This window comes from Orycteropus afer, unplaced genomic scaffold (genome assembly GCF_000298275.1).
Source record: "Orycteropus afer afer isolate SDZICR_OR568_19922 unplaced genomic scaffold, OryAfe1.0 scaffold00626, whole genome shotgun sequence".
In the NCBI taxonomy this organism is placed as follows: domain Eukaryota; kingdom Metazoa; phylum Chordata; class Mammalia; order Tubulidentata; family Orycteropodidae; genus Orycteropus; species Orycteropus afer.
The window spans coordinates 1,105,378-1,126,245 of NW_006922213.1; the positions used below are offsets into that span (position 1 = coordinate 1,105,378).

Below are 20,868 nucleotides of genomic sequence, written 5' to 3' on the forward strand. Positions count from 1 at the left end.
GCACAACAAAATCCTCATACTTTCAAGAAAAACTCCAGGCCCTCACACTTATATATTCTCGTGTGTCAGACACATTTTAAAGCAAGTCGAATCATCTGGTATCCAAGTCTCACTCATACTTGACAGCAGTGGGTGTAGCTTGTGTTTGAATATCGGGTTTACTGTAGGGTAGAAGTACAACACTACAAGAGATGGTTTTCAGAGTCACACTCTGCTATGGTAGGAGAAAAAGCCTAATTTTGAATAACAAGAAATAAATCATTTTGGAGAATATGTGTCAAGCATTATCCTAATACATATTGTTGTTGTTGTTATGTGACGTCATGTTGGCCCTGACTCATATCGACCCCTCCTTGGGTTTCTGAGGCAGTATCACTATGGAAGTAGGTCGACCAACCTTTCTTTCGAGGAGTGGCTGGTGGGTTTGAACCGCCAGCCTTCTGGTTAGCAGTCAAGTGCCTTAGGCACTATGCTACCAGAGCTCCTAATACATATTAGTGCACACATTTTTAAATTTAATCCATATAATAATCATGTGAGGTAATTACTATTATTCCCTCTTTTCGAAATAAGAAATTATGCCTCAGATAAATCAAGTAATATGTCCAATTACATTCAGTAACAGGTAGAACCAAACCCAGTCTTTCTGACTTCCAATCACCTCTGTAGAAAACACTGTGTTTATTTACTGTTTTCTGATTCCACCTGCACCATAACATGGTTGAAGCAAAGTCAGGTAAATCACTTGAATGCATTTGATTGCACATTAAAATGTGGTTATATTTTTACGTCTGTGTCTTGGCATCAAATTTATGACATTCAAAGTTATTTTAGATTTTCTAATCATATTAGCTTTGCAAGTTGAAAATAAAGCATCGCCATGAGCAAGTTCCAGGGTGGATTCTATTCTATATTCTCTTTTATCTCCATAACTCAGTTTTCTCCGTGGTTGCTGCACTTGTGATATTTGCCTAAAAAGTTCTTGATTGCAGTTATTTTAAATTAACCATTACTCTATTTTTTCTCTTCGGCAATAATTTTCCTCGCATATTCTGTATTTTTAGTATATGACTAATTCATCTGTGGATGACTCAAGAATTCCTTTTTATTCTGGCACATCTGAAATAATTTCTATTCCCTTGAGATCACCACAATATATATTCACATTTCATTCCCCAAATGCCACAGCTAAAGATCTGTATATTTTATTCAATTTTGTTTTGATTTTCTTTTAATAATCAGAACTTTGGGGCCAGGTGTACCTACTTTAAATAATATTTTCACAATGCAAAAGCAATTTCTTTTTAAATCAAATAACTAAGTTTTTGGGTTTTTTCACATTTTGAAGATTTTTATTAACTTATATTGACATTCTTAATTTTGTCTGCTTAGTCCTTAGTAAATATGCCTTTATTTGATACAAACCTATAAATGCTTCATAATAATACCACAGAATCATGGCGACTTGCAGTTATCAATGCTTTGCAGTGATTAAAACAATGTTCAAATAATTAACAAGTTATTTCACTGAAATACTTAGAATATTCTGTGGAGTGTTTGAAAACTGTTCATAAATAATGATTGATATAATTAATTTGTATTTGGTGTTGAAGATAACCACTTCTTATATAAAACATTATTTTAATACAGTGCTTTACTAAAGAAGCTAGTTATTAGATATATTTCTAAGACTAAAGAATAAAACTGTATCTTCATATTTATTTTATTCATAGGACTCTTATCTATGAAGAACTTTATATCCAACATTAATACACAGGCATATCACAAGTGGCATTCTGTAGAAGCAGAAAAGAAGGTTGTAACAAACCAAACTATATTTACTGCATCATACACACTATACAAACAGCTCATTCTGAACAGTAGAATAAAATGGAGACAAAATGTTCATAAAAGTGTGTATGCCCATATGGCAATTATAACTTCTAAGCACTAAAAAAATAAAGGGGGGGGGACAATAATACAGAAGACAGTATTTTCAATGCTTATAGCACATGTAACACCCTCAGCCATCCACTGGGTGTCAGATCAGAGTGGCAACTGAAATTTCACCTCCACCTGGGCTTGCTCAGCTAAAGTCACTCTTTCAGAGAGCTTTACAACCATTTTAGCAGCTTCATCCAAATCATCACAAGCAAGAATTGTCAGTCCATTGTCTGCTATTAGGGCCTTAGCATCATCAACACATGTACCTTGTAACCCGTACCACAATAGGTATTTTAATTTCCAAATCTTTGACTGCCATGACTATACCCTGTGCAATAACATCACATCGCATGATTCCTCCAAAAATGTTGACCAGAATAGCCTGTACCTTCTTATCTGAAGTGATAAGCTTAAATGCTTCTGTTACTTGATGGACAGTGGCACCACCACCGACATCAAGAAAGTTGGCTGAAGTCCCTCTGTGAAGTTTTATTATATCCATTGTGGCCATAGCCAGACCAGCACCATTTACTAGACAGCCAATATTTCCAACCAGACCAATGTAGATGAGATTTGCTTGAGTTGCAGCTTTGTCCCTTTCATCTTCCTGGGTCCAGTCCTGTAGGTCAAAGATTTTCTTCTGGTGATAGGCCAAATTACTATCAAAATTGATCTTTGCATCCATACACAGCACAGCTCCATCTGAATCTTCTACCATTGGATTTATTTCTACCATGGTTGCATCATATTTCAGAAAAAGTTTGTAGAGCTCGACCATGTTCTCTGCTGCAGAATCCATAATGTTATGTAGAAATCCCATCTTCTGTGCAAGTCTGACAGCTTGTTCTTTTTTGATGCCTTCTAATATATCAATAGATTCTTTAAATATGGCTTCAGGAGTCTCAGCAGCGACATCCTCAATGTTGACACCACCTTGAGAACTTCCTATTAACACAAAACCTTGAAATGACTTTTCCATTGTTATTGCAAAGTATTATTCTTTCCTGGGATATCTGCGCTCACAGACCAATTGTTGTTATGTGCTGTCGAGTAGGCCCCGACTCATAGCGACCCCTCCTTGGGTTTCCGAGGCAGTATCACTACGGAAGTAGATTGCCCAACCTTCCTTCCGAGGAGTGGCGGGTGGGTTTGAACCGCCAGCCTTCTGGTTAGCAGGCAAGTGTCTTAGCCACTATGCTACCAGAGCTTCTTCACAGACCAATACTTGATTGCATATTCTGCCCTTTTTTCCAGTTTGCTTGGTAAACAACTTTTCCCCAATCATTTGTGAGGAAACAGCTTTAGCTCCTTCTGAAGAGAAAACTATCTTCACTCCTCCTTTGAGGCCACGTTCAAATGTCCCTTTTCCTCGACCACTGGCTAAAACCTGAGCTTTTATCACAACATCTTTTGAACGTAATTTTTTGGCAATTGCAAAAGCTTCGTCTGGTGATTTTGCCACTTGTCCTTTGGGAACGGCGATACCAGCTTCCTGCAACAATTCCATGCTCAGGTATTCATGTAGTGCAAGACTCCTTTGCTGCTGCTGCTGTACTTGGAGCCCATGGTTGTTAAACAATCCAGGACTTCCCAGAGCCTAGCCCTTTCTCCTGCCGATTCTCGAGGAGGGAGCAGGCTGGATCATAATACCTGGGCGGCGGGCCGTAGCGCCGCCTGGGACCCGTGGCTTCTCAGGGCAGAGGCAGCCAACTGCCGGGTGTAGAACATGCGGGCCACCATTTCTGAGTCCGACCCCATTCCCTCCGCGCTGCGCGCAAGCTCCCGAATAACTAAGTTTTGCCCACGTTGTTTTAGTATGAAGCCCAAACAAACAAAATGTACCAATCACATCCTTTATGGCTCATGGGGTAGCACTAGGAAAAATGAGAAAAAATGAAAAAATGGACATTTGAATCTAGAAACTTTTTGTTGGTGCTGTTAGGTGCCATCGAGTTTGCTCTAATAGTGACACTACATACAACAGAGTGAAACACTGCCCAGTTCTGTGCCATCTCACAATCCTTGTTATGCTTGAGCCCATTGTTGCAGCCACTCTGTCAATCCATCTCATTGAACGTCTTCTCCTTTGTCGCTGACCCTCTACTTTACCAAGCATGATACCCTTCTCCAGGGACCGGTCTCTTCTGAAAACAAGACCAAAGTACATGAGACAAAGTCTGACCATCCTTGCTTCTAAGGAGCATTGTGGCTGCACTTATTCCAGGGCAGATTTGTTTATTCTAAGAACTTTTAAGTGTCGTTTTTAATTTTTTTGTGTCTGTGTTTTGTCTTCATATGCAGGCTGTAGGGGAAGAAATCATGAACATTCTGCTGTGGTAATTTTTACTCAGCCTTTTTACAGAATTTATTGAATACTCCCTCATATGTTAGGCATTATGCTAAGTCTTCTGTACCTATCTTTATAGAGCTGAGCAGATAACCAACCAAGAAATCAGATTAATTAGTTACATCCCTATGTGAATGGTTGGTTATATAATATGGGCTTGTCTGACATATAGTAGACAATGAATAAACCAATGTTGATAAATAGGAAAGAAAAGTTTCTGAAAGTAGTATCTGATGTCTAAAATAAATAGTCCTTGTATTCAAAATAGTAGCTTTGTAGTTGAAATAGGAGCCAGCTCTAAAGCACAGACATGAGAACCAGCAGCGTGTATGCAAGGAACTGTAAATAGGTCAGAGTGGCTTTGGTGGAAAGAGCAAAGTACATTATATGAAAAGTTGAAAATGGAGCAATGGAAGCAGTCATTTTACAGATGGTCTTATTTTCATGTGTTCTGTTGGTCCAATATCATGAGGCTTGGTAATTTCTTTCAGACTTGAGTGGTACAGTTTTGACCTTGGGCCTTCTCAACACAAACTTAAAAAAAAAAAAAAAAAAAAAAACTTGTTTCCATGCATCAGAATAGGCACTATTAGTTAACTAACCTTTAGCTGACAGATTCCACAACACTATAAAATAAACAAGTTTTAATATTTTTTCTCCTCTACATTTTAGTTTCAATTTGTAATATAATCAAAGCAGCCCATTTTTTCTTGATCTGAAATCATACCACACACTATGATCCTACAATGATGTAGGTTCATATCTTTTTGGAAGACTTTTTAAAAGCATTTCAGCCTCCAGAGACAACTGCATTTTTTTTTTTTTCCCTTAAACTCTGTTTGCTTGGGGGACTTTTTGGTAGGACTAAGGATAACAAAGAGTCCAGGCCTGACCTCATCTTTTTATATAGAATTCAGTTGTGAGGAGTTTTTCATTGTTGTTGTTGTTACTGTTGTTTGTTTGTTTATAATTGTGATTTGTGTGAAAGTTTACAGAGCAAATTAATTTTCCATAAAACAGCTCATACACATTTTGTTTCATGACATTTATTCCAGTCTTCATAATGCAAAGCTCTCTTCCCACTTCCTGTGTTTACCATTTCTCTGTGTCCTCTTTCCTATGCAATCCTGTTTCTGAACTATCTCTCTGTGTAAATACTGCCCCTCTGATCTTCCATGGTTGACTGTTCTAGGGAGTGTGCCTACTTGATGTAATCATTTACCTAACATACCTGTCTAGTGTTTGGCTGGAAGCCATGAAGTGAGTTCAGTTCCAGGTCTGAAAGGTAACTAGCAGCCATAGTGTTGGGAGTTTTACCAGTTTCAATCAGACCATAAGCCTAGTTTTATGTTTTCTATTTTTTTTTTTACTTTGAGTTTTGTGCCACATTTTTCTCCCACTCTACCTAGAATTTCCTACTCTGATTCCTTCCCAAGTGGTTGACAGTGGTACCTGGGCACCATCTAGTTCTTCTGGTTTCAGGATTATGTAGGGTGAGGGTGGCATGGTCCACCAGTCCTTTGGACTAATTGTTTCCATACATCTTTGATTTTCTTCATTATTCTTTGTTCCAGAGGAGGAGAGATTAATTTTGTATCTTAGATGGCTGGTAGCAGCTCTGGTGGCTTAATGCCTAAGGTATTTGACTGCTAACCAGAAGACTGGTGGTTCAAACCCACCAGTCACTCCTCAGAAGGAAGACTGGGCAATTTGGATGTCCAAATTATGATACATACACATAATAGAATGCTGTGCAGCACTAAGAATAATGTAGAGTCTCTAAAACACTGCATAATATGGATGAACTTGGAGAACATTATGCTGAGTGAAATAAGTCAATCACAGAAGGACAAATATAGTATTAGTTCATTGTTGTGGAGGGTCAAGGAAAGGTTTATAGGAGGGAAACTTTCTTTGTTGGTTGCCAGGGGTGGGCAGGAGAGGAGGGAACACTGCAAAAAAAAAAAAAAAATGCATTGACCCATGTCACTTTAGTTTTGTGTATTTCACTGTACATAAATTATATTTCAATAAAATTCATTAAAAAAATAATTGAAAATATCTGGAATTTAGTTGATTTTAGGGAAGTAGTCTTGGTGATGGCATTCTGAAATTATTTGGGGCGTATGGTGGGATTTAAAACAAACAGGTAATCACACTGATATTTGAGGGAACAAGATTTCCCACTGCAGAAGAGAACTATAAATATCAAATAGGCTAAGGTGAGGAAGAAGCATTAGATTTGAATGAGAGGTATTGGTATGCACACATGCACATTGATACACACACACTTATAATTTTTTTTCCCCTAAGTCTGTCCTCTGAAAGGGTCAAGATCAATGACACATTAGAGGCAATAAACACCTGAAACTCAGATCTTGGTTTCTAAATAGAATTTTCTAATAGAACCAGAGCTTGTTTGAGAAATGGCTGATTCCATCCTGGGACAATAAAAGTACAAGGTGAGCCTGGAACAACTTGTGCCAGAAAACAAAGAAAGGCTCAAAGCCTAACAGAGACATGGCAAAAGGACACAGAAGCCACTTTAAAGGAGATCCCACTAAAAACACTGGAACAATCTGGACATCAAATAAGAACCATAATGGAATATATTATACGTGAATTAAAAAAGAAAGATTCCATGTGTACAAATTATTTGGAGTGGGGATGGGTCCAAGGGAGTGCTCAGAATGAAAGTAAGAGAGAGAAAGAAGTAGAAGAGAAATGAAATTCCTCTACAGAAAAATGTCAAAGCTAAATATAGAATCAAACAGTGATAATTTATTTGGACATGTTTATTAAACCAGTGGGTGAAATGTTGGGTGCATTACAAGAAGTGGAAAATGCCATTATAGTGGAGAGATATGATGGTCTTAACCAAATCATGAGGCATTCTGACTTCATGTGCCTCCTGAGGTGATGCTGTGACAGGCATCCAATACCACCAATGATTTGCTTTTGCCAAAATTTTTTGGCTTCCATTTACTTATGAGGAGACAGTCAAGACTGGTTTAATATCATGAAAAACAAAGAAAGTGAGAAAAACCAAGGCAAAATCAATCAAGAGAGACCAAGGCAAAATAAGAGCCAAATGTGAATATATGAATCTTTATTTGATATTAGATATAAAAACAAACAGACACAGAAATACAAACACAATACAAGTGAAACACAGCCATAAAGGACATTTGGTAGACTATTGGTGGGTTGGAAGGAGCTCTAATGGTGTGGTGATTAAGGCATTTGGCTGCTAACCAAAAGCTCAGTGATTCAAACCCACAAGCCGCTCCATGGAAGAAAGATGTGGCAGTCTGCTTCTGTAAAGACTTACAGCCGTGGATATCCAATGGGGGTTGCTATGAGTCGGAATCAACTCCGTGGCAGTAAGTTTTAGTGTTTTTGGTTTGGTGGATTGGGGATATTTTTGGTGAATTGGTGATGTTAATGAATTAATGTTGACTTTCTTATGTATTGTCAGGCTTCTGAGGCTATGCCAAAGTTGATTGTTCATGAAATATTGGAATGGATTTATGGATGAAATATCATGACATCCATAGGCTATTTTCAAATGGTTTGGCAAAATTGGTGTGTATGATAAGATTTTCATAAATGCTTAATCTAGTGAGGGAATATAAGTTGTTATTGTACTATTCTTTCAACAGTTTTTGTTATTATTTTTTAAAAATAATAATAAATAAATAAATCTTACCTTTGAAGATCTGGTGACCCAGGTTTTCCATTTCCCCTTTGAAATGACAGTGTTGATACTAAAAATCACCATATCTTCAAAGGTGATTTGAATGGTATATCATTAACTGATGAGGAAATTACTCTCATAACATTTCAAAACATATTTTTCTCCACTGAAATTTTGCTTTTCTACTGTAATTTTCTCATCAGTTAATGATGTACCATTCACATCTTCATGTGAGCACTCTTGGTGTCCTGTAGATCTCTTTCTCTCTCAACCCACCATGAAAAATAGCTTTAAAAAAAAAAAAAGAAAGAAAGAAAAAAAGAAAGCTGCTGATAGGTTCCAACCACTGACTTTGATTAGTAACCAGTAGTACTTTAACCACTGCCCCACCAGGGCTCCTAATTGATGAATAAGTTGGTATTCATAGCACTAGGAACACTGGTGATGCAGCAATTAAAGCATTTAGCTGCTAACCAAAAGGTTGGTGGTTCAAACCCACCAGCTTCTCTGCAGGAAAAAGATTAGGCAGTCTTCTTCCATAAAGATTTAAAGTCTTGTGAACTCTAGGGGCCAGTTCTATTCTGTCCTATAGTGTCATTACAAGTCCTAATTGGCTCAATGGCAATGAGGTGGGTTTCATAGCACTGTGAGTCATGTACAGGGGTCTTTAATTAAGTCCCCAGTGTCATTCATAAGACACAGATGTCTACAGTTTCAGTGCTTTGGTTAAGGATGGTATTCTGCTTATAGTTCATTCAATTCTCCAATGACTAGAAATAAATTCTTACCGCTGACATTGAAAGATAAAAACTTAGTAATCCTGTCCTTCTATAGACTCATGAAATTCACTTGACATTGGGAAAAACATTATGTGTCTTGGATAAGTTAGCCATAAGCTGGCTGGAAACAGAAGATTTCATAAAGTCTAGAAGATCTCATAAAGTTGAAGTAAGTTACATGAGTCTCTAATACAAGGAGCTCTGGTGGCATAGTGCCTAAGGCATTTGACTACTAACTGGAAGCCTGGCAGTTCAAACTCACCAGCCACTCCTCAGAAGGAAAATTGGGCAATCTACTTCCATAGTGATACTGCCTTGGAAACCCAGGGAGGGGTCACTGTGAGTCAGACCTGAGTCTATGGCAGTGTTTTTTGTTTGTTTGTTTTTGTTTTGTACTGTAATTGCCTATTTATTAAGTCTCTTCCATTGTTCTAAGCTCTATGAGGGCACTAATGTATTCTATTTTATTTCCATTTTAACCCTAGTATATGTTCCAGTTTTTGAAAGAGAGTAGTTATACTATTTGTTTAATGAACAAATGTTGCATAGACAATGTAAACAATATACTAGTTGAAGAAATACTTCTAGTACTCGAACAGATCAATGGTTGAAACTGAGGCACATTAACATGGACAATTTATGAAAGAAAAGTTAGTTATTAAAGATAGCAATATAAAAATAAAACTACATACACTTTTAGTTTTAAAAATTAAGGCCAAACTTAAGAAATCTTTCTTTGAAATATATTATTTTTAAAATAATTATGGATGTGTGAAGAGATTTATCTGCAAATTTTCATTGCAACATTTATTAAAATAGCAAAAACTTATCTAATACATTTACTTATGCAACAAAAAGAAATATGCATGTGTATATATGTACTCATGCCTATAAACATACTATATTATTGGTTGCTAATTCAAAGGATGGTGGTTCAAACCCACCCAGAAGCTTTGTAGGAGAAAGATGTATATACACATACATACACAGAGAGAGGAGGGAGGGAGAGGAAGAGTGGATGAGAGATAGAGAAGCAAAAAGAGAGAGAAATATTCTCCATGTAGGTTTTATTTTACATTACTCAGAAAGACATTCAAAACTATTTTATAATGAGCATATTAATTGGAATAAAAAATATACAGAAGAATAAATGGAATTACAAATTATTGAAAATAATACTAGTGCTCAAAAAACTAAAATAAAAATAAAATAAATAACCTTCACCTGGGGCAGTCTATTGTTAGAATGACAAATGGAAGTGTAGGACTAAGATTTGACAATACTGAGAAAAAGTATCAAGGATTCCCTTCACACAGTCCAAAAAGCCATGCTCATCTTACTCCAAGAGAACAACTTCTGGCATTATTTTTGTTGACAATAACTAGGTGAAAAGCTATTCTTTGGCAAAACCAGTTCTATTGTGATCAATGAACAGAATTTTCACCTCACTAGTCAGATGCACAGGTTGGGCAATCCTACTTCCGTAGTGATACTGCCTCGGAAACCCAAGGAGGGGTCGCTATGAGTCGGGGCCGACTTGACGGCACATAACAACAACAACAGTCAGATGCACATTCAAGAGTGATTCTAGATCACAGGTTTATTGTCAAGATCAAAGGAGATACTACATATGAGAGAACTTAAAAATGTATAAATGTACAAATGCACACATGAATGATATCCCAGTTACTTGATATCATCAGTGTTGGCAAAGAACCAGAACTAGAAACCAGAAATGAATTTATTTACTGTAGAAAATCAATCTAGGAATTTCTGCTTCACAATTTCTCTTGTTCGAGTGGCAGGCTATCAAGTGTATGTATACATATTTATTTTAAAATGAGTACATACAGATTCATGGCTACTTCATTTATGCCTTGGAGGCAAAATAGTATTGAATCCAAACTAGGAAGAGAGGAGATAACACTGAAAGGTTCATTTCCTTTCCCAGACTAGCCTCAACTTTCACAATGTTTTACTGAAGAACTGTCACATAAGAGCCAAAGTTAGACTACAAGAAAATTATCTTTAGGCTAATTGGGATATTAAATAATTAGCATTTAAGAGGCATGGGAAGTTAATGGGAAAGAACTTCCAACTTCAGAGAAACTCCCAGGCAACCCCAGAAGCTGAGTGGATTAGATAACACGTCTCTGCTTTTTACCCTATACTGTGTTAGGACGTAAGAACTGAGTTACATTATGTTTGCTTTTTCCAATCTATCAAACCTCAACAATGGTTCATATTAGCTGTCTTGGGTCTATAGTTAAAGAGAGTAGGAGCATAGTACGGTAAAAAAAAAAAAAAAATGGATTTTTAGTAAAGACAGAAGTCAGTTATTTAATAGATGAGGTCGAGCAAATTGTTTATCCCCTTTGAGCCTCTATTTCTCATCTATGAATTGCGAAAAAATAATACATTTATTGTAGGGATGTATTTTTCATGTACAATGGTACAATGGGCACATATTAAGTGCCTAATAAATATCATTATGATTCCTGATTCTGGAATATATATATATATATATATATATCAAACCCACTGCCACTGAGTTGACTCCGACTCCTAGCAATCTCCATTGGGTTTCCAAGGCTGTAAATCATCTTCCTCCCACCGAGCAGCTGGTGGGTTTGGACTGTCAGTTTCTGGTTAGCATCCAAATGCCTTAGTCACTACGTGTGTGTGTGTGTGTGTGAGTGTGTATGTGTATTTATATATCATTACCACCACTCATCTGTCAGTTTATCATACTGTGTGATGGCTTGCATGTTGGTGGGAGTCTGGATACTATGTCACTGGTGTTTTAAATACCAGCAGGATCACCCACTCAGAAGGAAGATGGGGCAATCTACTTCCGTAGTGACACTGTCTGAGAAATCCAAGGAAGAGTTGCTATGAGTTGAATCTGATTTGACAGCAGTGAGTTTTTCTTTTTGGAGGGTCACCCATGGTGGACAGGTTTCAGTGGAGCTTGCAGACTAAGACAGACTGGGAAAAAGGATGGGGCTATCACTTGTGGAAAAAAAAATGGCCTCTGAAAACCTGATGAATAGCAGTGAAACAGTCTGATATATTACTGGAAAACTTTATGAATAAGTGGTGCAAAAGACTTCTTTTAAGCGTTAAGAAGCAAAAATGTCACTATGAAGACCAAGGTACACTAACCCAATCCATGGGATTTTCAATTACCTCATGTGCATGAGAAAGCTGGACAATGAATAATGAAGACCAATGAAGAACCGATGCCTTTGAATTGTGGTGATGGCTAAGAATGCTGAAAATACCAGACTGCCACAAGAATGAAAAAAATCTGTCCTAGAAGTGCATCCAGAATGCTCTTTGGATGCAAGAATGACCAGTCTTCATTTCATCTATTTTGGTCATATGCTCAGAAGGGACCATTCCCTGGAAAAGGAGATCATACTTGGTCAAGAACAGGGTTAGTAAAAAAGGGGAAGACCCTCAATAAGATGGATTGACATGTTGGCTTCCACAATGGGCTGAAGCATAGCAAGTGTTATGAGGATATGAGGATGGTGCAGGACCAGGCAGTGTTTTGTTGTGTTGTACATAGAGTTTCTAGAGTCAGAATGACAGCACCTAGCAATAATACACTATGTATTACCTCAATGTAAAAACATAGTGTTCATTCAGGCCATTTAGTTGTGACTGCTCCATACCAACTGTTCCTACAACTAACCATTTAGTCTAGAAAATATAGAAGACACTCAAGACAGAGTGACCTTTTAAAAACAGTTTGGCAGCTCCTTAAAAAGGTAAAGATAGAATTACCATGTGACCCAGAAATCCTAATCGTGGGTATATATCAGAAGAAGTAAAAGCAGGATTACAAATAGAAACCTATACACTAATGTTTGTTGCAGTCAAAACGTGGACACAACCAAAATGTCCATCAGGAGAAAAATGTGGAACAAAATAAAAAAGTCATTAAAAAGAAAAAGACCAGAATTACTTGTTGAGTGAAGACTGATGAAACCTCCAAGACTATGGGCCCTAGTCACCATCTGAATCTGCAACTCATTCCCGGCCTATCTTTCAGCCAAACAACTTACAGGGCTACATGCTGAACAGCTAGAGCAAGGAGATGCACTCCTTAGAATAAATAGTCAATCATGGGAAATTTGAAGGGCAGCATCTGCACAGGGAAAAAGCTAAGAAGGCAGGAATGCATAAGCTGAAAGAACACAGGGAAAGTGTAACCATAGGGAGGAAGTGGGAGGAGGGCTGTTACACTGTGGGGATTGTAATCAGTGTCATAAAACACAATGTGTTACCATTGGATGTAAAATGATCTGCTTTGCAAAATTTCACCCAAATCATTATAAAAAGTTTTTTCAAATGCCCATTAACAGATTACTGGATAAACAAAATGTTGTCTATAAATACAAAGAGAAATGAACTCCTGATATATGCTATAACATGGATGAACTTTGGAAACATTATGCTGAGTGAAATGAGGCAATCACAAAAGGACAAATATTGTATCCTTTTACTTACATGAAATACACTAATGTATAGTGACCAAAGCTTATTAATGGTTACCAGGGGTGGGAGGAAAGGCAAAAGGGAGAATTATTGCTTAGAAGGCACTGAATATCTGTTAATGACGGTGGAAAAATTGGGAAGTCTAGTCAGAATGGTTGCACAATATGATGAATATATTCAGTGTTATTGAATTATTCATGTAAAAATTGATGAATTGGCAAATGTTTTGCTACATATATTTTTACTACAAGACAAAATTTGTTACACTTTCCCAACTTCCTCTGGATGACCCTTTAACAAGTTGGGCTAAGTAATGCTGCAAGGTCTTTGTAGTCATGCCCTTGACAATTTCTCAGTGTTATCTCTCAGCAAATTAACCTCTTCTGCTTCCACATTTACACACATACACACATTCTCTCTTTCTCTCTTTCTCACACACACACACAAATATACAGACACATATACATACATACATGCTACAGTATAATGCACAGATGGGGCAATCTACTTCCGTAGTGGTACTGCCTCGGAAACCCAAGGAGGGGTCGCTATGAGTCGGGGCCGACTCGACGGCACATAACAACAACAACAACAACAATGCACCACACTCTGTTTTTTCTTTGGGATCATTCCTGGAACACCAATCTCTGCTACTTCTCTGTAACTGTCCTATTCATCTTTCAGGTTTCTTTTTGATGCATTCTCTGACCTCCTAGATACCTTCATGTGTCAATATAAATTCCCTTTCCTTCCTGTTGTCCCTATGTAGCAATGGTAACTTTGGATTATAATTGCTGTTTAATTGTATGTCTCATACACTAGTGTAGGCTGCAGAAGAGAATATATTTTCTCTTTCATCATTTTATTACCAGTGAATTGAACAGAAAATGGTATGGGGTATACACTAAATGAAAACTGGCTGAATAGTTTAATGAATAAATAATGCAAAATTTGTATTTCGCAATGTGAGAAAAATTTCTATCATTAACTTCTCAGTCAACTACCTCCTCTAAATTCCATATTCAGTGGTAAAGGGACCACTGGGGAAGAAAGCTCTTTCATCACCTGCAATTCTAATATGGGAAGGTAAGGGTTCAGATGCTGTAAGAATTTTTAGTTTCCTATTAATATATGCAACCACTCATCTCTCAATTTGTCATACTATGGTGGTTTTGTGTGTTTCTGTGAGGCCAACAAGCAGCATCACAATAAATGGAGAAAAGATTGAAGTTGTTAAAGATATTATATTACTTGGTTCCACAATCAACACCAATGTTGCACTGAGCAAATCGTCTACAAAAGCCTCTTTAAAGAGCTGAAAAGCAAAGATGTCTCCTTGAAGACTAAGGTGCACCTAATCCAAGCCAATGATATTTTCAATAGCCTCATATGCATGTGAGAGCTGGACAATGAACAAGGAAGACCAAAGAAGAGTTGATGCTTTTGAGTTGTGGTGTTGGTGAAGAATTGAAAGTACCATGAACTGCCAAAAGAATGAACAAATGTGTTCTGGAAGAAGTGCAGCCGGAATGCTTCTTGGAAGCAAGAATGGCCAGACTTCATCTCACTTATGGTCATGTCAGAAGGGACTATTCCCTGAAGAAGGATATCATGCTTGGTGAAGTGGAGGGTCAGTGAAAAAGGGGAAGGCCCTGAATGAGATGGATTGACACAATGGCTGGAATGATGGGGTGAGGTATAGCAAGGATTGTGAGGCCAGTACAGGACCAGGAAGTGTTTGTTCTGTTGTACATAAGGTCTCTATGAGTTGGAGTCAATTCAATGGCACCTAACAACAACAACAACATCAATGTATGTGTCTAGAGGAAATCTGATAATGGGTATCTTCTTAAAAATAAATCAGAAGAATATTTCTTCAGGCTTGGGCCAATGTTTTCATTTTCACATTAGAGGGAAAAGAAAAAAAAACAGAGAACAGATACCTATTTTAATCCATTTTCTGTGATTGTTTTATCAGTAAAACTATGTCTAACATGAATATAGAGAAGTTGGAAAGAAAAAGAAAAATATAAGAGTCACTGTATTTGAGTGCTGGCACTATGAATCATTTTTTCTCTGTTTCTTAACCTTCCTACAATGTGAAGTATACTTATAGTATTTAATAGTAATGTATAAAGTGAGTAAAGGGTGAAGGTTGCACTCAGGTTTCTGAAGCACCTTCATTTCTTCTACTGCAAAGAGCAAAATAATATAGATCTTAGACTTTCTGGATGAAATCCTTGCAGCAGCCCTACTGAACATGTCAATGTCACCAACTTATTCATTTATCCTTTTATCAATCACAGTGTTTCCTTTTGCCAGGCCCTGAGCAATGTGCTAAAACTACAGAATTAACTAAGCCAGTGGCTCTCTTCTCATGGTTTGGTTTTAAAGACAATAATACAATGAATAGTTATAATATGGAGTTATATGTGATCAATTATAAAACATCTATCAGGGAACAGAAAAGGGAGCAGTTAAATCTGCTTTTGGATTCTGAAAGACATTCTAAAGAAATTTAGTTTCCTAGATCCGAAAGAAGAAAATGAATGAATTAAACAGCCTATCATAGTCAGGGACAAAACACCAGATTGTTTAAGGTAACCAATTTTGACTTGACTGTTATGACTATTAAATGCCAACATACATGCAAGCATCCCCTTTATAGTACATCCACTATCCACTCTTGTTGTTGCACACCTGAGTTTCAGGCACTGCTAAGGGTGAACATTTGAGTACATTCAGATGTGTTATGAGGAGGCACAAAAGGAAAATAAGGAGAAAAGATGGCTGTCAGGATGGAGCTCAGGAAATGGGTTAAGGAAGCACATTCTTAAATATAACTTGAAGATTAAATTCAAACCTAGAAGATGAATGTGTTTGTATGAGTGTGTGTTTAAATTTATATCAAAGTGTCTGTAGTGTCAAAATAAAACAATGTGAAGGATGCTGGTGATTCATATGCTGTGACAGAAATTTGAATTATATCCTGAAGAATAGGTAGCCATTGGAGAGGGCTAAGTGTCTTGGTCAAATCTGGTTTTTAAATGACATCATCCTTGTGATACTGTAGAGGATGGTTTAGGAGAATGGAAGTCACTCACCAATATAAGGAAGAGCAATTAGGAGGTTACTGCTTTTATTGAGCATTCTCCTTTTGCATGCCACTGGTCATGCAAAGCTGTTTAATGACATAACAGCCTTGGCTTACATTCAATGAAAGTTAAACCCAAAGACAATAGTACATACAAACACATTACTCAGTTTTATATCAAAAGTGAGACTACTATGCTTAGAGGAATGCATCAAATGACAGCAGAGAAGACATCAAAATCTAAGATTGCTCTTTGCTTTTATTCAAGGTATACTATCAGAGCTCATAGGATGATTTAAGATATATATTCTTAAACTAGGGGAGGAGACTCTCCAGATCAGAGTTTTATTTAGATTGCCTGATTGAATAATGCATCCCAATCTCTAGGCTACTTCACAAATTGAATTAAAAATTCAACCATTGCCTATCACTGAAAATGTGGAGCTGGCCAGAGAGGCAAGTGAATGTTCAAATTATATCTTACTTTCCCCCTTCTATTATTTCCATTCTCTGGGATATCAGGCCAATGGGTGTACATGTGACTATATTGAACTCCATATGTTTTATTTTTTCTATCTCTATCTACTTAACATGACTCACCTATATTCTCTCTATATAGTCTCTAATATAAGCCATATCATTGGCATTCAGGATAATTCACATTCCCTCAAGATGGTCCAGATGGGAATAGAGCCCATCACTGTATCTTGCAGTTTGTAAGAGTCCCGTGTTTACTGAATGAGGGTTATGAGAAAAGAGGAGGGATCAAGGCATGAATACCAAGCCTGCAGTTTTTAAACTAATATATTTACTGTGATGCATGCACAGCATATAAACACAGACACAAACAAACACACACAATTTTGCAAGTAGATCAAAAGTTCTTATTATGAGATTGGACAGAAAATAGTTCTTAGAATGATATCTTGAGAAAAAACAACCTAATGTTTTAAATTGCAAAGCCTATTTTATCATTTTTTCTTCATGAACAGTATCTTTAAAGAAGTATAAGAACAAGGGTTAAGCAGAAATATATCCTCAATACATGAACTCTGACAGTTCTTTAAAGTCACATACCCTAACCTCTCATAAACCACAAAAGCACATGAGCTGCCTCTTATTTGCTTCCCTGACCCTGGCCCTGGGCACCACTGCAGTATCTCATGTTATATTCTGGCTCCTGCCAAAATACCAGTTAGACAGCCTTAATCAGGCAAGCATGTTTCCTCTGTACTTACAGCATCTACATTGCCGAACTAATCACATAAATTCTGGGGGAAATTTTTCTAAAATGTCATTCATGGAGAAATAAAAAAGTGTGAATTCATAACTAACCAAAAAATTATATAATTGAACATTTTATGCTGCTAAAGATATATCAGCAGTCATTTGCATATGACCTTTGAAATGTGGCATCCTGCCTTACAAAATTTCAATAGAAGTATTTCACCTAAATGCACATGTCTTCTGACTGCTTTGAGGAGCAAAACCTTCTGAAAACACTATGGAAAGAAACACATTATGTTAATTCAGTCTTTTGGATCATAAATAGTGTAGACAAGGTTATTACTGAAAAAAATGGTTATCAATGCTGTTCACCTTTGGTTAGCGTTGGGTTCCTATTCTGGTCATTTCTCAGCAGTTGTATTCAAAGCTTCAATTTAAATATGAATCTGGTACTTAGCTAAAATGCCATCCTCTCCCAACTGAAGAGTAGAGAAGCTATGAAATCAAATCATGTTGATACCCTACACATTATGAGTATGAAGTGTTCCATTTAAAGTAGTAACAATAGAGATCCAAAAAGAAATCAATGTGGAAATCCTAACCCTGCCATCAATTTCAGCAGCCCCTCCCTCAAAGTTATCAAGTCCAAACTGGCGTTTTATTGTATCTTTTAATGCAGGTTAAAAAGCATTTTTTTAACCGAACATTTCTTTGTATGTGCTCTAAGGTAAGTAAAACAAGTATTATTATCATAGAATAATTGCTGCAAGATTATTTTACAACTTAGTAATACAGTTAGGTCTAACTTTCAAGTCCAGAACTTTCCAAAAGCACTTTCTGCTATGATGGAATGTTCCATAAATCTGAGCTGTCCAATGCACATAGCCATGGACACTTGAAATGTGGCTAGTATGTTTCATAAATTCATAAAACTGAATTTTAATTTTTAAAATTTTAATTAAGATTAAAATTTAAGTAGCCACATGTGCCTAATAGCTATTGTATTGGAAAGTACAGCTCAAGGCAATTCTCCTTTGCTCTGACCATTATAATCACCTGGTTGAGTTTATTACCACTGTTGGGAAGTTCAGTGTCTTTGCCAGAGTACTTTTTATAGCCTCACAGTCTAGTGGTACATGTGGTGGAGAAGGCACTGGGATGAGTGAATGGAGGAAATATTGCATTGACAAGGACAGAAAGATAAAACTTTACTCGTTGAATAGAAAGGTCTTTTAAATCAATTTTACTTTCTGTAATAAGAAAATACATGATATTACTATCCCATTTATTAATTTTCAAAAAAATAATGTGGACAGTTTTTACAATAATTTATAGTCTTCATACTTGCACATATATTATTTCTTTGGTGGGATACTGGTTAAAGTATTTGGCTGCTAACCTAAAGGTCAGTGGTCCAAACCCACCAGCTGCTCTGTGGGAGGAAGATGAGGCAGTCTGCTTCCATAAAGATTTACATGTATTGCAAACTGCACGAGGTAATTCTACTCTGCCTTATAGGGTTCCCATTAGCTGGAATCAACTCAATGGCAGTGGGTTGTTTTTATTTATTATTTTTTGGTTTATTTCATTGTATGTTCACAAGAAAAAGGCAATGCATAAGTAATTTAGCTGTGGTGTTTTTACAGAGATAAAAACTAAAGCTAAAGATGAATAACTTGTTCAAAATTATACCCCAAAAAGGGGTGCCCTATTGTGATCTACAAGAATAACATGCATGGAGAAAATTTCTTTAGTCTGCTATTCAAAATATTCTGAATCACATAATTTAGGCTTCAGAGTTGCCCAATGATGAATCCAAAAACAATAAATAAAAACTATTGCCATGGGATCAGTACTTAGCTCATAGTGACCATACAAGACAGAAGAGAACTGATCCATAGGGTTTCCATGTCTGTAAGTCTTTATGGAAACAGACTGCCACATCGTTCTCCCATGGAGTGGGCTGGTGAGTTTGAACCACTGACTTCATGGTTAGCAGTCAAGTGCTTAACCACTGTGCCTCTAGGTTTCTTTGCCTAGTAATACTGCAGTGTATAAATTATAACACTGAAAAATCTTATGTCAAATATTCAGGATTAACAGTGAGAGGGATGAGTACATTTTAATTTGACTTTATGAAAATCAGTAAATTTAATAAACTATGTACATTACTTTTCAATAACATTATGTACAATTATAAAATTAACAAAAACTATGTTCCCTTAGCATGAAAAAAATATTTTGTCACATTTCTCCCTCCACCCTCAACTTCTTCATTAGCTCAAAAAATTAGCTCAACCCATTGCCTTCCAGTCGATTTCACCTCATAGTGACCAAACAAGACAGAGTAGAACTTCCCTATAGGGTTGCCATGGCTGTAATCTTTACAAAAGCAGACTGTCACAGTGATTTGGGTGAAACTTTACTGAGGAAATTGGTTTTCCATTAAACAATCCATACACACTTTTTTTGTGACATTTCCTATAAGCTCCACACTGTAATAGCATTCTTCCCTCTTCCTCTCTACATCCACTGCTTCCCTTTGTTCTTCCTTCCCATCCTTCCCAACTTCCTAGCTCAATACCTGGGCAAATGATGTCCTCTGGATTTCATATGCTTGATTACTGTTGTAAGTGCATACCTTCCTGATATTACTTTTCACTGTAAAGGTCTACTGTTTGACTGCCAGTTGAGTCATGGGGATTAAGTTAAGTTCCTAGCCTGAAGGGTGTCTAAGGGCCATAGTCTTGGGGGTTCCACCAGTTTTCATCAGACCAATAAGCCTGGTCTTTCTTATGATTTTGAATTTTGTTCCACATTTCTTCCTACTCTATCTGGGACCTCTTATTATGATCCCTTTCACATCAGGCAGCAGTGGTAGCCAGGCACCATCTAATTCTTCTGGTGTCAGGGTCATGGAGGCTTGGGTTCACATGCTCTAATTAGTCTTTTGGACTAGCTGTTTCTATGTTTTTGAATAGTTGCACTTTAGATGGCCACTTGCAAGCTTTTAGGACTCCAGTCACTACTCACCCAAGGAGAATGTAGAATACTGTCTTTGTGGACTATGTTAATTCCAATTGACCTTAATTTCTCCTGTGAATAAGGTCCTGAGCCTCCATACCCAGCAACTCATTCTGGTGTTTATGACTAAGATGTTCTTATAACTTTGTCCCCTGTATGCTCTACTACATTCATGGATATATGTACAATACAAATAAATATATAGGTAGAGGTAGCCTCTGTCAAACCTATATATATATATATATATATA

The 20,868-nt window shown here is 36.9% G+C and overlaps 2 protein-coding genes across 2 annotated transcripts in view; both read right to left on the reverse strand.

Annotated features, from left to right (window-relative positions):
• The window catches only part of GRM5 (glutamate metabotropic receptor 5), a 676,146-nt gene that overhangs the window by 506,178 nt on the left and 149,100 nt on the right, over positions 1–20,868 (reverse strand). The gene's annotated exons all lie outside the window — the stretch shown is intronic.
• On the reverse strand, positions 2,047–3,684 carry LOC103210572 (succinate--CoA ligase [ADP-forming] subunit beta, mitochondrial-like). The gene is given in 4 exon segments (XM_007956482.2): positions 2,047–2,217; positions 2,219–2,962; positions 3,146–3,541; positions 3,595–3,684. Coding segments are annotated over 4 exon segments (1,401 nt in total).